The sequence below is a fragment of the Mytilus californianus genome, unplaced genomic scaffold (assembly GCF_021869535.1).
Source record: "Mytilus californianus isolate M0D057914Y unplaced genomic scaffold, xbMytCali1.0.p SCAF_2, whole genome shotgun sequence".
In the NCBI taxonomy this organism is placed as follows: Eukaryota; Metazoa; Mollusca; class Bivalvia; order Mytilida; family Mytilidae; genus Mytilus; species Mytilus californianus.
In genome coordinates, this window is record NW_026262668.1 from 126,025,532 (window position 1) to 126,045,100 (window position 19,569).

Genomic DNA, 19,569 nt, shown 5'->3' on the forward strand with positions numbered 1-19,569 from the left:
TGGAAAGAGTATAATAACACTGCAGAAATTTTATTAACGTTGCATTATCTATTATTGGAGACCATTTTTCTCAATAAAGTTTTATTTTGGTCTAAAAGACATATGTTAATAAAACCTTGTGACCAATATTATAAAAAACCTTGTTACTAATTTAATTAATATTAATAATAACCTTCTTCAACTAATTTTCTTAAGATTGTGTTTTAGCCGTTTGGCATATTCTATTGCTGTTGATATTTTTTCTCTATTTGTACTAGTAAAATGAATTTAATTCTCAAACAACCAGTTTGATTGTAGCATTACCCGAACAGTCTGCACATAAAACCTTTAAGTCTTTTAAGAGTTTTTTCAGATATTTTCTAATCATCAGTTCAATACTGTTCAGGCTTTAGACTTGTATTCAATCCAGTACTGTACACTAGCATTTGGGACAATTCAAAGCTTTGTATAATTTAACAGGTACATTACAACTTTTAAACAGTACTAAAATTGACTGAACAAATCTTAATTGACTGCAAGCGATGTGTCTGAACAGTATTCAGTTTCTAGTGGAGATTAAGTCTGACGATTTACAGAAAGACTCAACATGAGTTATCAATGCATTACTTAATATTTTAAGACCTTTTCAGATCAAAATGGCTACTTAAGTTCAAATAGATTAATTAGTGTAGGTAATCAATTAGATAGAAAATGCCTTTCAAAAAACAGCATTTAAGATTTGTATTCAAATACTTTCTGCAATAATTGCCTATACGTACCGTTTTTATCTGGTTTGTGATTTCATCTGTATAAGTCAAAGTAATCTCCTGAATATTGTCTCCATTCACATTGATTGACACAAGTCTTGATACCTGGGTAAGTGAAATCGTTACGGTCGATGACGGTGTTACAGTTAGTTTTCGATTATCATCCGAGCTTTGAAGACCAATCAAAGTGTCAGCTGATATTATCTCATCGTCATATGTTATTGACAGACCAACTCCTGAGTCTTCCATCAAATCAATAGATGGGCATTCCTCGGGTGCAGGTGATGGTGTCGGTGTCGCCATTGAAGTTGATGGTCCTTCTGTTGGACCTGTCGATGGTGCTGTCGTTGTACTCGGTGCACCTGAAGTTGAACCTGATGGTTCTGCTACCGTTGAAGATGTTGTTCCTTCTGTTGCACCTGTCGTCGATGGAACTGCTGTAGTAGATGGTGGTCCTCCTGTTTGACCTACTAGTGGCACTGTCGTTATACTTGGTAAACCTGTGATTCCACTTGTCATCGGAGGTCCCGATGTAGCTGATGAAACAGTGGTTGGACCTGCTGAGGTTGACTGTTCACATGCAATTAATTCTATCTTATCAACAGAAACATCAATGTCCTCATTCGATGCAGTAAAAGAGATTTCTATTTCTCCGGCTATGTCATAGTTTAATGGTGTCACTTGATTTGCAACAGCAGTTACCTGGAAAGAGTATAATAACACTGCAGAAATTCTATTAACGTTGCATTATCTATTATTGGAGGCAATTTTTCTCAATAAAGTTTTATTTTGGTCTAAAAGACATATGTTAATAAAACCTTGTGACCAATATTATAAAAAAAACCTTGTTACTATAATAATAAATATTAATAATAACCTTCTTCAACTAATTTTCTTAAGATTGTGTTTTAGCCGTTTGGCATATTCTATTGCTGTTGATATTTTTTCTCTATTTGTACTAGTAAAATGAATTTAATTCTCAAACAACCAGTTTGATTGTACCATTACCCGAAAAGTCTGCACATAAAACCGTTAAGTCTTTTAAGAGTTTTTTCAGATATTTTCTAATCATCAGTTCAATACTGTTCAGGCTTTAGACTTGTATTCAATCCAGTACTGTACACTAGCATTTGGGACAATTCAAAGCTTTGTATAATTTAACAGGTACATTACAACTTTTTAACAGTACTAAAATTGACTGAACAAATCTTAATTGACTGCAAGCGATGTGTCTGAACAGTATTCAGTTTCTAGTGGATATTAAGTCTGACGATTTACAGAAAGACTCAACATGAGTTATCAATGCATTGTTTAATATTTTAAGACCTTTTCAGATCAAAATTGCTACTTAAGTTCAAATAGAATAATTAGTGTAGGTAATCAATTAGATAGAAAATGCCTTTCAAAAAACAGCATTTAAGATTTGTATTAAAATACTTTCTGCAATAATTGCCTATACGTACTGTTTTAATCTGGTTTGTGATTTCATCTGTATAAGTCAAAGTAATCTCCTGAATATTGTCTCCATTCACATTGATTGACACAAGTCTTGATACCTGGGTAAGTGAAATCGTTACGGTCGATGACGGTGTTACAGTTAGTTTTCGATTATCATCCGAGCTTTGAAGACCAATCAAAGTGTCAGCTGATATTATCTCATCGTCATATGTTATTGACAGACCAACTCCTGAGTCTTCCATCAAATCAATAGATGGGCATTCCTCGGGTGCAGGTGATGGTGTCGGTGTCGCCATTGAAGTTGATGGTCCTTCTGTTGGACCTGTCGATGGTGCTGTCGTTGTACTCGGTGCACCTGAGGTTGAACCTGATGGTTCTGCTACCGTTGAAGATGTTGTTCCTTCTGTTGCACCTGTCGTCGATGGAACTGCTGTAGTAGATGGTGGTCCTCCTGTTTGACCTACTAGTGGCACTGTCGTTTTACTTGGTAAACCTGTGATTCCACTTGTCATCGGAGGTCCCGATGTAGCTGATGAAACAGTGGTTGGACCTGCTGAGGTTGACTGTTCACATGCAATTAATTCTATCTTATCAACAGAAACATCAATGTCCTCATTCGATGCAGTAAAAGAGATTTCTATTTCTCCGGCTATGTCATAGTTTAATGGTGTCACTTGATTTGCAACAGCAGTTACCTGGAAAAAGTATAATAACACTGCAGAAATTTTATTAACGTTGCATTATCTATTATTGGAGGCAATTTTTCTCAATAAAGTTTTATTTTGGTCTAAAAGACATATGTTAATAAAACCTTGTGACCAATATTATAAAAAAAACCTTGTTACTAATATAATAAATATTAATAATAACCTTCTTCAACTAATTTTCTTAAGATTGTGTTTTAGCCGTTTGGCATATTCTATTGCTGTTGATATTTTTTCTCTATTTGTACTAGTAAAATGAATTTAATTCTCAAACAACCAGTTTGATTGTAGCATTACCCGAAAAGTCTGCACATAAAACCGTTAAGTCTTTTAAGAGTTTTTTCAGATATTTTCTAATCATCAGTTCAATACTGTTCAGACTTAAGACTTGTATTCAATCCAGTACTGTACACTAGCATTTGGAACAATTCAAAGCATTGTATAATTTAACAGGTACATTACAACTTTTAAACAGTACTAAAATTGACTGAACAAATCTTAATTGACTGCAAGCGATGTGTCTGAACAGTATTCAGTTTCTAGTGGATATTAAGTCTGACGATTTACAGAAAGACTCAACATGAGTTATCAATGCATTGTTTAATATTTTAAGACCTTTTCAGATCAAAATGGCTACTTAAGTTCAAATAGATTAATTAGTGTAGGTAATCAATTAGATAGAAAATGCCTTTCAAAAAACAGCATTTAAGATTTGTATTCAAATACTTTCTGCAATAATTGCCTATACGTACCGTTTTTATCTGGTTTGTGATTTCATCTGTATAAGTCAAAGTAATCTCCTGAATATTGTCTCCATTCACATTGATTGACACAAGTTTTGATACCTGGGTAAGTGAAATCGTTACGGTCGATGACGGTGTTACAGTTAGTTTTCGATTATCATCCGAGCTTTGAAGACCAATCAAAGTGTCAGCTGATATTATCTCATCGTCATATGTTATTGACAGACCAACTCCTGAGTCTTCCATCAAATCAATAGATGGGCATTCCTCGGGTGCAGGTGATGGTGTCGGTGTCGCCATTGAAGTTGATGGTCCTTCTGTTGGACCTGTCGATGGTGCTGTCGTTGTACTCGGTGCACCTGAAGTTGAACCTGATGGTTCTGCTACCGTTGAAGATGTTGTTCCTTCTGTTGCACCTGTCGTCGATGGAACTGCTGTAGTAGATGGTGGTCCTCCTGTTTGACCTACTAGTGGCACTGTCGTTATACTTGGTAAACCTGTGATTCCACTTGTCATCGGAGGTCCCGATGTAGCTGATGAAACAGTGGTTGGACCTGCTGAGGTTGACTGTTCACATGCAATTAATTCTATCTTATCAACAGAAACATCAATGTCCTCATTCGATGCAGTAAAAGAGATTTCTATTTCTCCGGCTATGTCATAGTTTAATGGTGTCACTTGATTTGCAACAGCAGTTACCTGGAAAGAGTATAATAACACTGCAGAAATTCTATTAACGTTGCATTATCTATTATTGGAGGCAATTTTTCTCAATAAAGTTTTATTTTGGTCTAAAAGACATATGTTAATAAAACCTTGTGACCAATATTATAAAAAAAACCTTGTTACTATAATAATAAATATTAATAATAACCTTCTTCAACTAATTTTCTTAAGATTGTGTTTTAGCCGTTTGGCATATTCTATTGCTGTTGATATTTTTTCTCTATTTGTACTAGTAAAATGAATTTAATTCTCAAACAACCAGTTTGATTGTACCATTACCCGAAAAGTCTGCACATAAAACCGTTAAGTCTTTTAAGAGTTTTTTCAGATATTTTCTAATAATCAGTTCAATACTGTTCAGGCTTTAGACTTGTATTCAATCCAGTACTGTACACTAGCATTTGGGACAATTCAAAGCTTTGTATAATTTAACAGGTACATTACAACTTTTTAACAGTACTAAAATTGACTGAACAAATCTTAATTGACTGCAAGCGATGTGTCTGAACAGTATTCAGTTTCTAGTGGATATTAAGTCTGACGATTTACAGAAAGACTCAACATGAGTTATCAATGCATTGTTTAATATTTTAAGACCTTTTCAGATCAAAATTGCTACTTAAGTTCAAATAGAATAATTAGTGTAGGTAATCAATTAGATAGAAAATGCCTTTCAAAAAACAGCATTTAAGATTTGTATTAAAATACTTTCTGCAATAATTGCCTATACGTACTGTTTTAATCTGGTTTGTGATTTCATCTGTATAAGTCAAAGTAATCTCCTGAATATTGTCTCCATTCACATTGATTGACACAAGTCTTGATACCTGGGTAAGTGAAATCGTTACGGTCGATGACGGTGTTACAGTTAGTTTTCGATTATCATCCGAGCTTTGAAGACCAATCAAAGTGTCAGCTGATATTATCTCATCGTCATATGTTATTGACAGACCAACTCCTGAGTCTTCCATCAAATCAATAGATGGGCATTCCTCGGGTGCAGGTGATGGTGTCGGTGTCGCCATTGAAGTTGATGGTCCTTCTGTTGGACCTGTCGATGGTGCTGTCGTTGTACTCGGTGCACCTGAGGTTGAACCTGATGGTTCTGCTACCGTTGAAGATGTTGTTCCTTCTGTTGCACCTGTCGTCGATGGAACTGCTGTAGTAGATGGTGGTCCTCCTGTTTGACCTACTAGTGGCACTGTCGTTTTACTTGGTAAACCTGTGATTCCACTTGTCATCGGAGGTCCCGATGTAGCTGATGAAACAGTGGTTGGACCTGCTGAGGTTGACTGTTCACATGCAATTAATTCTATCTTATCAACAGAAACATCAATGTCCTCATTCGATGCAGTAAAAGAGATTTCTATTTCTCCGGCTATGTCATAGTTTAATGGTGTCACTTGATTTGCAACAGCAGTTACCTGGAAAAAGTATAATAACACTGCAGAAATTTTATTAACGTTGCATTATCTATTATTGGAGGCAATTTTTCTCAATAAAGTTTTATTTTGGTCTAAAAGACATATGTTAATAAAACCTTGTGACCAATATTATAAAAAAAACCTTGTTACTAATATAATAAATATTAATAATAACCTTCTTCAACTAATTTTCTTAAGATTGTGTTTTAGCCGTTTGGCATATTCTATTGCTGTTGATATTTTTTCTCTATTTGTACTAGTAAAATGAATTTAATTCTCAAACAACCAGTTTGATTGTAGCATTACCCGAAAAGTCTGCACATAAAACCGTTAAGTCTTTTAAGAGTTTTTTCAGATATTTTCTAATCATCAGTTCAATACTGTTCAGACTTAAGACTTGTATTCAATCCAGTACTGTACACTAGCATTTGGAACAATTCAAAGCATTGTATAATTTAACAGGTACATTACAACTTTTAAACAGTACTAAAATTGACTGAACAAATCTTAATTGACTGCAAGCGATGTGTCTGAACAGTATTCAGTTTCTAGTGGATATTAAGTCTGACGATTTACAGAAAGACTCAACATGAGTTATCAATGCATTGTTTAATATTTTAAGACCTTTTCAGATCAAAATGGCTACTTAAGTTCAAATAGATTAATTAGTGTAGGTAATCAATTAGATAGAAAATGCCTTTCAAAAAACAGCATTTAAGATTTGTATTCAAATACTTTCTGCAATAATTGCCTATACGTACCGTTTTTATCTGGTTTGTGATTTCATCTGTATAAGTCAAAGTAATCTCCTGAATATTGTCTCCATTCACATTGATTGACACAAGTTTTGATACCTGGGTAAGTGAAATCGTTACGGTCGATGACGGTGTTACAGTTAGTTTTCGATTATCATCCGAGCTTTGAAGACCAATCAAAGTGTCAGCTGATATTATCTCATCGTCATATGTTATTGACAGACCAACTCCTGAGTCTTCCATCAAATCAATAGATGGGCATTCCTCGGGTGCAGGTGATGGTGTCGGTGTCGCCATTGAAGTTGATGGTCCTTCTGTTGGACCTGTCGATGGTGCTGTCGTTGTACTCGGTGCACCTGAAGTTGAACCTGATGGTTCTGCTACCGTTGAAGATGTTGTTCCTTCTGTTGCACCTGTCGTCGATGGAACTGCTGTAGTAGATGGTGGTCCTCCTGTTTGACCTACTAGTGGCACTGTCGTTATACTTGGTAAACCTGTGATTCCACTTGTCATCGGAGGTCCCGATGTAGCTGATGAAACAGTGGTTGGACCTGCTGAGGTTGACTGTTCACATGCAATTAATTCTATCTTATCAACAGAAACATCAATGTCCTCATTCGATGCAGTAAAAGAGATTTCTATTTCTCCGGCTATGTCATAGTTTAATGGTGTCACTTGATTTGCAACAGCAGTTACCTGGAAAGAGTATAATAACACTGCAGAAATTTTATTAACGTTGCATTATCTATTATTGGAGGCAATTTTTCTCAATAAAGTTTTATTTTGGTCTAAAAGACATATGTTAATAAAACCTTGTGACCAATATTATAAAAAAAACCTTGTTACTAATATAATAAATATTAATAATAACCTTCTTCAACTAATTTTCTTAAGATTGTGTTTTAGCCGTTTGGCATATTCTATTGCTGTTGATATTTTTTCTCTATTTGTACTAGTAAAATGAATTTAATTCTCAAACAACCAGTTTGATTGTAGCATTACCCGAAAAGTCTGCACATAAAACCGTTAAGTCTTTTAAGAGTTTTTTCAGATATTTTCTAATCATCAGTTCAATACTGTTCAGACTTAAGACTTGTATTCAATCCAGTACTGTACACTAGCATTTGGAACAATTCAAAGCATTGTATAATTTAACAGGTACATTACAACTTTTAAACAGTACTAAAATTGACTGAACAAATCTTAATTGACTGCAAGCGATGTGTCTGAACAGTATTCAGTTTCTAGTGGATATTAAGTCTGACAATTTACAGAAAGACTCAACATGAGTTATCAATGCATTGTTTAATATTTTAAGACCTTTTCAGATCAAAATGGCTACTTAAGTTCAAATAGATTAATTAGTGTAGGTAATCAATTAGATAGAAAATGCCTTTCAAAAAACAGCATTTAAGATTTGTATTCAAATACTTTCTGCAATAATTGCCTATACGTACCGTTTTTATCTGGTTTGTGATTTCATCTGTATAAGTCAAAGTAATCTCCTGAATATTGTCTCCATTCACATTGATTGACACAAGTCTTGATACCTGGGTAAGTGAAATCGTTACGGTCGATGACGGTGTTACAGTTAGTTTTCGATTATCATCCGAGCTTTGAAGACCAATCAAAGTGTCAGCTGATATTATCTCATCGTCATATGTTATTGACAGACCAACTCCTGAGTCTTCCATCAAATCAATAGATGGGCATTCCTCGGGTGCAGGTGATGGTGTCGGTGTCGCCATTGAAGTTGATGGTCCTTCTGTTGGACCTGTCGATGGTGCTGTCGTTGTACTCGGTGCACCTGAAGTTGAACCTGATGGTTCTGCTACCGTTGAAGATGTTGTTCCTTCTGTTGCACCTGTCGTCGATGGAACTGCTGTAGTAGATGGTGGTCCTCCTGTTTGACCTACTAGTGGCACTGTCGTTATACTTGGTAAACCTGTGATTCCACTTGTCATCGGAGGTCCCGATGTAGCTGATGAAACAGTGGTTGGACCTGCTGAGGTTGACTGTTCACATGCAATTAATTCTATCTTATCAACAGAAACATCAATGTCCTCATTCGATGCAGTAAAAGAGATTTCTATTTCTCCGGCTATGTCATAGTTTAATGGTGTCACTTGATTTGCAACAGCAGTTACCTGGAAAGAGTATAATAACACTGCAGAAATTTTATTAACGTTGCATTATCTATTATTGGAGGCAATTTTTCTCAATAAAGTTTTATTTTGGTCTAAAAGACATATGTTAATAAAACCTTGTGACCAATATTATAAAAAAAACCTTGTTACTAATATAATAAATATTAATAATTACCTTCTTCAACTAATTTTCTTAAGATTGTGTTTTAGCCGTTTGGCATATTCTATTGCTGTTGATATTTTTTCTCTATTTGTACTAGTAAAATGAATTTAATTCTCAAACAACCAGTTTGATTGTAGCATTACCCGAAAAGTCTGCACATAAAACCGTTAAGTCTTTTAAGAGTTTTTTCAGATATTTTCTAATCATCAGTTCAATACGGTTCAGACTTTAGACTTGTATTCAATCCAGTACTGTACACTAGCATTTGGCACAATTCAAAGCTTTGTATAATTGAACAGGCACATTACAACTTTTAAACAGTACTAAAATTGACTGCAAGCGATGTGTCTGAACAGTATTCAGTTTCTAGTGGATATTAAGTCTGACGATTTACAGAAAGACTCAACATGAGTTATCAATGCATTGTTTAATATTTTAAGACCTTTTCAGATCAAAATGGCTACTTAAGTTCAAATAGATTAATTAGTGTAGGTAATCAATTAGATAGAAAATGCCTTTCAAAAAACAGCATTTAAGATTTGTATTCAAATACTTTCTGCAATAATTGCCTATACGTACCGTTTTTATCTGGTTTGTGATTTCATCTGTATAAGTCAAAGTAATCTCCTGAATATTGTCTCCATTCACATTGATTGACACAAGTCTTGATACCTGGGTAAGTGAAATCGTTACGGTCGATGACGGTGTTACAGTTAGTTTTCGATTATCATCCGAGCTTTGAAGACCAATCAAAGTGTCAGCTGATATTATCTCATCGTCATATGTTATTGACAGACCAACTCCTGAGTCTTCAATCAAATCAATAGATGGGCATTCCTCGGGTGCAGGTGATGGTGTCGGTGTCGCCATTGAAGTTGATAGTCCTTCTGTTGGACCTGTCGATGGTGCTGTCGTTGTACTCGGTGCACCTGAAGTTGAACCTGATGGTTCTGCTACCGTTGAAGATGTTGTTCCTTCTGTTACACCTGTCGTCGATGGAACTGCTGTAGTAGATGGTGGTCCTCCTGTTTGACCTACTAGTGGCACTGTCGTTATACTTGGTAAACCTGTGATTCCACTTGTCATCGGAGGTCCCGATGTAGCTGATGAAACAGTGGTTGGACCTGCTGAGGTTGACTGTTCACATGCAATTAATTCTATCTTATCAACAGAAACATCAATGTCCTCATTCGATGCAGTAAAAGAGATTTCTATTTCTCCGGCTATGTCATAGTTTAATGGTGTCACTTGATTTGCAACAGCAGTTACCTGGAAAGAGTATAATAACACTGCAGAAATTTTATTAACGTTGCATTATCTATTATTGGAGGCAATTTTTCTCAATAAAGTTTTATTTTGGTCTAAAAGACATATGTTAATAAAACCTTGTGACCAATATTATAAAAAAAAACTTGTTACTAATATAATAAATATTAATAATAACCTTCTTCAACTAATTTTCTTAAGATTGTGTTTTAGCCGTTTGGCATATTCTATTGCTGTTGATATTTTTTCTCTATTTGTACTAGTAAAATGAATTTAATTCTCAAACAACCAGTTTGATTGTAGCATTACCCGAAAAGTCTGCACATAAAACCGTTAAGTCTTTTAAGAGTTTTTTCAGATATTTTCTAATCATCAGTTCAATACGGTTCAGACTTTAGACTTGTATTCAATCCAGTACTGTACACTAGCATTTGGCACAATTCAAAGCCTTGTATAATTGAACAGGCACATTACAACTTTTAAACAGTACTAAAATTGACTGCAAGCGATGTGTCTGAACAGTATTCAGTTTCTAGTGGATATTAAGTCTGACGATTTACAGAAAGACTCAACATGAGTTATCAATGCATTGTTTAATATTTTAAGACCTTTTCAGATCAAAATGGCTACTTAAGTTCAAATAGATTAATTAGTGTAGGTAATCAATTAGATAGAAAATGCCTTTCAAAAAACAGCATTTAAGATTTGTATTCAAATACTTTCTGCAATAATTGCCTATACGTACCGTTTTTATCTGGTTTGTGATTTCATCTGTATAAGTCAAAGTAATCTCCTGAATATTGTTTCCATTCACATTGATTGACACAAGTCTTGATACCTGGGTAAGTGAAATCGTTACGGTCGATGACGGTGTTACAGTTAGTTTTCGATTATCATCCGAGCTTTGAAGACCAATCAAAGTGTCAGCTGATATTATCTCATCGTCATATGTTATTGACAGACCAACTCCTGAGTCTTCCATCAAATCAATAGATGGGCATTCCTCGGGTGCAGGTGATGGTGTCGGTGTCGCCATTGAAGTTGATGGTCCTTCTGTTGGACCTGTCGATGGTGCTGTCGTTGTACTCGGTGCACCTGAAGTTGAACCTGATGGTTCTGCTACCGTTGAAGATGTTGTTCCTTCTGTTGCACCTGTCGTCGATGGAACTGCTGTAGTAGATGGTGGTCCTCCTGTTTGACCTACTAGTGGCACTGTCGTTATACTTGGTAAACCTGTGATTCCACTTGTCATCGGAGGTCCCGATGTAGCTGATGAAACAGTGGTTGGACCTGCTGAGGTTGACTGTTCACATGCAATTAATTCTATCTTATCAACAGAAACATCAATGTCCTCATTCGATGCAGTAAAAGAGATTTCTATTTCTCCGGCTATGTCATAGTTTAATGGTGTCACTTGATTTGCAACAGCAGTTACCTGGAAAGAGTATAATAACACTGCAGAAATTTTATTAACGTTGCATTATCTATTATTGGAGGCAATTTTTCTCAATAAAGTTTTATTTTGGTCTAAAAGACATATGTTAATAAAACCTTGTGACCAATATTATAAAAAAAAACTTGTTACTAATATAATAAATATTAATAATAACCTTCTTCAACTAATTTTCTTAAGATTGTGTTTTAGCCGTTTGGCATATTCTATTGCTGTTGATATTTTTTCTCTATTTGTACTAGTAAAATGAATTTAATTCTCAAACAACCAGTTTGATTGTAGCATTACCCGAAAAGTCTGCACATAAAACCGTTAAGTCTTTTAAGAGTTTTTTCAGATATTTTCTAATCATCAGTTCAATACGGTTCAGACTTTAGACTTGTATTCAATCCAGTACTGTACACTAGCATTTGGCACAATTCAAAGCCTTGTATAATTGAACAGGCACATTACAACTTTTAAACAGTACTAAAATTGACTGCAAGCGATGTGTCTGAACAGTATTCAGTTTCTAGTGGATATTAAGTCTGACGATTTACAGAAAGACTCAACATGAGTTATCAATGCATTGTTTAATATTTTAAGACCTTTTCAGATCAAAATGGCTACTTAAGTTCAAATAGATTAATTAGTGTAGGTAATCAATTAGATAGAAAATGCCTTTCAAAAAACAGCATTTAAGATTTGTATTCAAATACTTTCTGCAATAATTGCCTATACGTACCGTTTTTATCTGGTTTGTGATTTCATCTGTATAAGTCAAAGTAATCTCCTGAATATTGTCTCCATTCACATTGATTGACACAAGTCTTGATACCTGGGTAAGTGAAATCGTTACGGTCGATGACGGTGTTACAGTTAGTTTTCGATTATCATCCGAGCTTTGAAGACCAATCAAAGTGTCAGCTGATATTATCTCATCGTCATATGTTATTGACAGACCAACTCCTGAGTCTTCCATCAAATCAATAGATGGGCATTCCTCGGGTGCAGGTGATGGTGTCGGTGTCGCCATTGAAGTTGATGGTCCTTCTGTTGGACCTGTCGATGGTGCTGTCGTTGTACTCGGTGCACCTGAAGTTGAACCTGATGGTTCTGCTACCGTTGAAGATGTTGTTCCTTCTGTTGCACCTGTCGTCGATGGAACTGCTGTAGTAGATGGTGGTCCTCCTGTTTGACCTACTAGTGGCACTGTCGTTATACTTGGTAAACCTGTGATTCCACTTGTCATCGGAGGTCCCGATGTAGCTGATGAAACAGTGGTTGGACCTGCTGAGGTTGACTGTTCACATGCAATTAATTCTATCTTATCAACAGAAACATCAATGTCCTCATTCGATGCAGTAAAAGAGATTTCTATTTCTCCGGCTATGTCATAGTTTAATGGTGTCACTTGATTTGCAACAGCAGTTACCTGGAAAGAGTATAATAACACTGCAGAAATTTTATTAACGTTGCATTATCTATTATTGGAGGCAATTTTTCTCAATAAAGTTTTATTTTGGTCTAAAAGACATATGTTAATAAAACCTTGTGACCAATATTATAAAAAAAACCTTGTTACTAATATAATTAATATTAATAATAACCTTCTTCAACTAATTTTCTTAAGATTGTGTTTTAGCCGTTTGGCATATTCTATTGCTGTTGATATTTTTTCTCTATTTGTACTAGTAAAATGAATTTAATTCTCAAACAACCAGTTTGATTGTAGCATTACCCGAAAAGTCTGCACATAAAACCGTTAAGTCTTTTAAGAGTTTTTTCAGATATTTTCTAATCATCAGTTCAATACTGTTCAGACTTTAGACTTGTATTCAATCCAGTACTGTACAATAGCATTTGGGACAATTCAAAGCTTTGTATAATTTAACAGGTACATTACAACTTTTAAACAGTACTAAAATTGACTGAACAAATCTTAATTGACTGCAAGCGATGTGTCTGAACAGTATTCAGTTTCTAGTGGATATTAAGTCTGACGATTTACAGAAAGACTCAACATGAGTTATCAATGCATTGTTTAATATTTTAAGACCTTTTCAGATCAAAATGGCTACTTAAGTTCAAATAGATTAATTAGTGTAGGTAATCAATTAGAACGAAAATGCCTTTCAAAAAACAGCATTTAAGATTTGTATTCAAATACTTTCTGCAATGATTGCCTATACGTACCGTTTTTATCTGGTTTGTGATTTCATCTGTATAAGTCAAAGTAATCTCCTGAATATTGTCTCCATTCACATTGATTGACACAAGTTTTGATACCTGGGTAAGTGAAATCGTTACGGTCGATGACGGTGTTACAGTTAGTTTTCGATTATCATCCGAGCTTTGAAGACCAATCAAAGTGTCAGCTGATATTATCTCATCGTCATATGTTATTGACAGACCAACTCCTGAGTCTTCCATCAAATCAATAGATGGGCATTCCTCGGGTGCAGGTGATGGTGTCGGTGTCGCCATTGAAGTTGATGGTCCTTCTGTTGGACCTGTCGATGGTGCTGTCGTTGTACTCGGTGCACCTGAAGTTGAACCTGATGGTTCTGCTACCGTTGAAGATGTTGTTCCTTCTGTTGCACCTGTCGTCGATGGAACTGCTGTAGTAGATGGTGGTCCTCCTGTTTGACCTACTAGTGGCACTGTCGTTATACTTGGTAAACCTGTGATTCCACTTGTCATCGGAGGTCCCGATGTAGCTGATGAAACAGTGGTTGGACCTGCTGAGGTTGACTGTTCACATGCAATTAATTCTATCTTATCAACAGAAACATCAATGTCCTCATTCGATGCAGTAAAAGAGATTTCTATTTCTCCGGCTATGTCATAGTTTAATGGTGTCACTTGATTTGCAACAGCAGTTACCTGGAAAGAGTATAATAACACTGCAGAAATTTTATTAACGTTGCATTATCTATTATTGGAGGCAATTTTTCTCAATAAAGTTTTATTTTGGTCTAAAAGACATATGTTAATAAAACCTTGTGACCAATATTATAAAAAAAACCTTGTTACTAATATAATTAATATTAATAATAACCTTCTTCAACTAATTTTCTTAAGATTGTGTTTTAGCCGTTTGGCATATTCTATTGCTGTTGATATTTTTTCTCTATTTGTACTAGTAAAATGAATTTAATTCTCAAACAACCAGTTTGATTGTAGCATTACCCGAAAAGTCTGCACATAAAACCGTTAAGTCTTTTAAGAGTTTTTTCAGATATTTTCTAATCATCAGTTCAATACTGTTCAGACTTTAGACTTGTATTCAATCCAGTACTGTACAATAGCATTTGGGACAATTCAAAGCTTTGTATAATTTAACAGGTACATTACAACTTTTAAACAGTACTAAAATTGACTGAACAAATCTTAATTGACTGCAAGCGATGTGTCTGAACAGTATTCAGTTTCTAGTGGATACTAAGTCTGACGATTTACAGAAAGACTCAACATGAGTTATCAATGCATTGTTTAATATTTTAAGACCTTTTCAGATCAAAATGGCTACTTAAGTTCAAATAGATTAATTAGTGTAGGTAATCAATTAGATAGAAAATGCCTTTCAAAAAACAGCATTTAAGATTTGTATTCAAATACTTTCTGCAATGATTGCCTATACGTACCGTTTTTATCTGGTTTGTGATTTCATCTGTATAAGTCAAAGTAATCTCCTGAATATTGTCTCCATTCACATTGATTGACACAAGTCTATATACCTGGGTAAGTGAAATCGTTACGGTCGATGACGGTGTTACAGTTAGTTTTCGATTATCATCCGAGCTTTGAAGACCAATCAAAGTGTCAGCTGATATTATCTCATCGTCATATGTTATTGACAGACCAACTCCTGAGTCTTCCATCAAATCAATAGATGGGCATTCCTCGGGTGCAGGTGATGGTGTCGGTGTCGCCATTGAAGTTGATGGTCCTTCTGTTGGACCTGTCGATGGTGCTGTCGTTGTACTCGGTGCACCTGAAGTTGAACCTGATGGTTCTGCTACCGTTGAAGATGTTGTTCCTTCTGTTGCACCTGTCGTCGATGGAACTGCTGTAGTAGATGGTGGTCCTCCTGTTTGACCTACTAGTGGCACTGTCGTTATACTTGGTAAACCTGTGATTCCACTTGTCATCGGAGGTCCCGATGTAGCTGATGAAACAGTGGTTGGACCTGCTGAGGTTGACTGTTCACATGCAATTAATTCTATCTTATCAACAGAAACATCAATGTCCTCATTCGATGCAGTAAAAGAGATTTCTATTTCTCCGGCTATGTCATAGTTTAATGGTGTCACTTGATTTGCAACAGCAGTTACCTGGAAAGAGTATAATAACACTGCAGAAATTTTATTAACGTTGCATTATCTATTATTGGAGGCAATTTTTCTCAATAAAGTTTTATTTTGGTCTAAAAGACATATGTTAATAAAACCTTGTGACCAATATTATAAAAAAAACCTTGTTACTAATATAATTAATATTAATAATAACCTTCTTCAACTAATTTTCTTAAGATTGTGTTTTAGCCGTTTGGCATATTCTATTGCTGTTGATATTTTTTCTCTATTTGTACTAGTAAAATGAATTTAATTCTCAAACAACCAGTTTGATTGTAGCATTACCCGAAAAGTCTGCACATAAAACCGTTAAGTCTTTTAAGAGTTTTTTCAGATATTTTCTAATCATCAGTTCAATACTGTTCAGACTTTAGACTTGTATTCAATCCAGTACTGTACAATAGCATTTGGGACAATTCAAAGCTTTGTATAATTTAACAGGTACATTACAACTTTTAAACAGTACTAAAATTGACTGAACAAATCTTAATTGACTGCAAGCGATGTGTCTGAACAGTATTCAGTTTCTAGTGGATATTAAGTCTGACGATTTACAGAAAGACTCAACATGAGTTATCAATGCATTGTTTAATATTTTAAGACCTTTTCAGATCAAAATGGCTACTTAAGTTCAAATAGATTAATTAGTGTAGGTAATCAATTAGATAGAAAATGCCTTTCAAAAAACAGCATTTAAGATTTGTATTCAAATACTTTCTGCAATGATTGCCTATACGTACCGTTTTTATCTGGTTTGTGATTTCATCTGTATAAGTCAAAGTAATCTCCTGAATATTGTCTCCATTCACATTGATTGACACAAGTCTTGATACCTGGGTAAGTGAAATCGTTACGGTCGATGACGGTGTTACAGTTAGTTTTCGATTATCATCCGAGCTTTGAAGACCAATCAAAGTGTCAGCTGATATTATCTCATCGTCATATGTTATTGACAGACCAACTCCTGAGTCTTCCATCAAATCAATAGATGGGCATTCCTCGGGTGCAGGTGATGGTGTCGGTGTCGCCATTGAAGTTGATGGTCCTTCTGTTGGACCTGTCGATGGTGCTGTCGTTGTACTCGGTGCACCTGAAGTTGAACCTGATGGTTCTGCTACCGTTGAAGATGTTGTTCCTTCTGTTGCACCTGTCGTCGATGGAACTGCTGTAGTAGATGGTGGTCCTCCTGTTTGACCTACTAGTGGCACTGTCGTTATACTTGGTAAACCTGTGATTCCACTTGTCATCGGAGGTCCCGATGTAGCTGATGAAACAGTGGTTGGACCTGCTGAGGTTGACTGTTCACATGCAATTAATTCTATCTTATCAACAGAAACATCAATGTCCTCATTCGATGCAGTAAAAGAGATTTCTATTTCTCCGGCTATGTCATAGTTTAATGGTGTCACTTGATTTGCAACAGCAGTTACCTGGAAAGAGTATAATAACACTGCAGAAATTTTATTAACGTTGCATTATCTATTATTGGAGGCAATTTTTCTCAATAAAGTTTTATTTTGGTCTAAAAGACATATGTTAATAAAACCTTGTGACCAATATTATAAAAAAAACCTTGTTACTAATATAATTAATATTAATAATAACCTTCTTCAACTAATTTTCTTAAGATTGTGTTTTAGCCGTTTGGCATATTCTATTGCTGTTGATATTTTTTCTCTATTTGTACTAGTAAAATGAATTTAATTCTCAAACAACCAGTTTGATTGTAGCATTACCCGAAAAGTCTGCACATAAAACCGTTAAGTCTTTTAAGAGTTTTTTCAGATATTTTCTAATCATCAGTTCAATACTGTTCAGACTTTAGACTTGTATTCAATCCAGTACTGTACAATAGCATTTGGGACAATTCAAAGCTTTGTATAATTTAACAGGTACATTACAACTTTTAAACAGTACTAAAATTGACTGAACAAATCTTAATTGACTGCAAGCGATGTGTCTGAACAGTATTCAGTTTCTAGTGGATATTAAGTCTGACGATTTACAGAAAGACTCAACATGAGTTATCAATGCATTGTTTAATATTTTAAGACCTTTTCAGATCAAAATGGCTACTTAAGTTCAAATAGATTAATTAGTGTAGGTAATCAATTAGATAGAAAATGCCTTTCAAAAAACAGCATTTAAGATTTGTATTCAAATACTTTCTGCAATGATTGCCTATACGTACCGTTTTTATCTGGTTTGTGATTTCATCTGTATAAGTCAAAGTAATCTCCTGAATATTGTCTCCATTCACATTGATTGACACAAGTTTTGATACCTGGGTAAGTGAAATCGTTACGGTCGATGACGGTGTTACAGTTAGTTTTCGATTATCATCCGAGCTTTGAAGACCAATCAAAGTGTCAGCTGATATTATCTCATCGTCATATGTTATTGACAGACCAACTCCTGAGTCTTCCATCAAATCAATAGATGGGCATTCCTCGGGTGCAGGTGATGGTGTCGGTGTCGCCATTGAAGTTGATGGTCCTTCTGTTGGACCTGTCGATGGTGCTGTCGTTGTACTCGGTGCACCTGAAGTTGAACCTGATGGTTCTGCTACCGTTGAAGATGTTGTTCCTTCTGTTGCACCTGTCGTCGATGGAACTGCTGTAGTAGATGGTGGTCCTCCTGTTTGACCTACTAGTGGCACTGTCGTTATACTTGGTAAACCTGTGATTCCACTTGTCATCGGAGGTCCCGATGTAGCTGATGAAACAGTGGTTGGACCTGCTGAGGTTGACTGTTCACATGCAATTAATTCTATCTTATCAACAGAAACATCAATGTCCTCATTCGATGCAGTAAAAGAGATTTCTATTTCTCCGGCTATGTCATAGTTTAATGGTGTCACTTGATTTGCAACAGCAGTTACCTGGAAAGAGTATAATAACACTGCAGAAATTTTATTAACGTTGCATTATCTATTATTGGAGGCAATTTTTCTCAATAAAGTTTTATTTTGGTCTAAAAGACATATGTTAATAAAACCTTGTGACCAATATTATAAAAAAAACCTTGTTACTAATATAATTAATATTAATAATAACCTTCTTCAACTAATTTTCTTAAGATTGTGTTTTAGCCGTTTGGCATATTCTATTGCTGTTGATATTTTTTCTCTATTTGTACTAGTAAAATGAATTTAATTCTCAAACAACCAGTTTGATTGTAGCATTACCCGAAAAGTCTGCACATAAAACCGTTAAGTCTTTTAAGAGTTTTTTCAGATATTTTCTAATCATCAGTTCAATACTGTTCAGACTTTAGACTTGTATTCAATCCAGTACTGTACAATAGCATTTGGGACAATTCAAAGCTTTGTATAATTTAACAGGTACATTACAACTTTTAAACAGTACTAAAATTGACTGAACAAATCTTAATTGACTGCAAGCGATGTGTCTGAACAGTATTCAGTTTCTAGTGGATATTAAGTCTGACGATTTACAGAAAGACTCAACATGAGTTATCAATGCATTGTTTAATATTTTAAGACCTTTTCAGATCAAAATGGCTACTTAAGTTCAAATAGATTAATTAGTGTAGGTAATCAATTAGATAGAAAATGCCTTTCAAAAAACAGCATTTAAGATTTGTATTCAAATACTTTCTGCAATGATTGCCTATACGTACCGTTT

The 19,569-nt window shown here is 35.1% G+C and overlaps 1 protein-coding gene across 1 annotated transcript in view; it reads right to left on the reverse strand.

Annotated features, from left to right (window-relative positions):
• The window catches only part of LOC127727803 (mucin-17-like), a 60,147-nt gene that overhangs the window by 24,439 nt on the left and 16,139 nt on the right, over window positions 1-19,569 (reverse strand). Inside the window, exons 13-23 of the mRNA XM_052234919.1 lie at window positions 18,228-18,803; window positions 16,777-17,352; window positions 15,326-15,901; window positions 13,875-14,450; window positions 12,424-12,999; window positions 10,992-11,567; window positions 9,560-10,135; window positions 8,128-8,703; window positions 6,677-7,252; window positions 5,112-5,801; window positions 759-1,448 (exon numbers count right to left, since the gene is read on the reverse strand). Of these exons, the coding sequence (XP_052090879.1) occupies window positions 759-1,448; window positions 5,112-5,801; window positions 6,677-7,252; window positions 8,128-8,703; window positions 9,560-10,135; window positions 10,992-11,567; window positions 12,424-12,999; window positions 13,875-14,450; window positions 15,326-15,901; window positions 16,777-17,352; window positions 18,228-18,803 (6,564 nt within the window). The remainder of the gene's footprint in view (window positions 1-758; window positions 1,449-5,111; window positions 5,802-6,676; window positions 7,253-8,127; window positions 8,704-9,559; window positions 10,136-10,991; window positions 11,568-12,423; window positions 13,000-13,874; window positions 14,451-15,325; window positions 15,902-16,776; window positions 17,353-18,227; window positions 18,804-19,569) is intronic.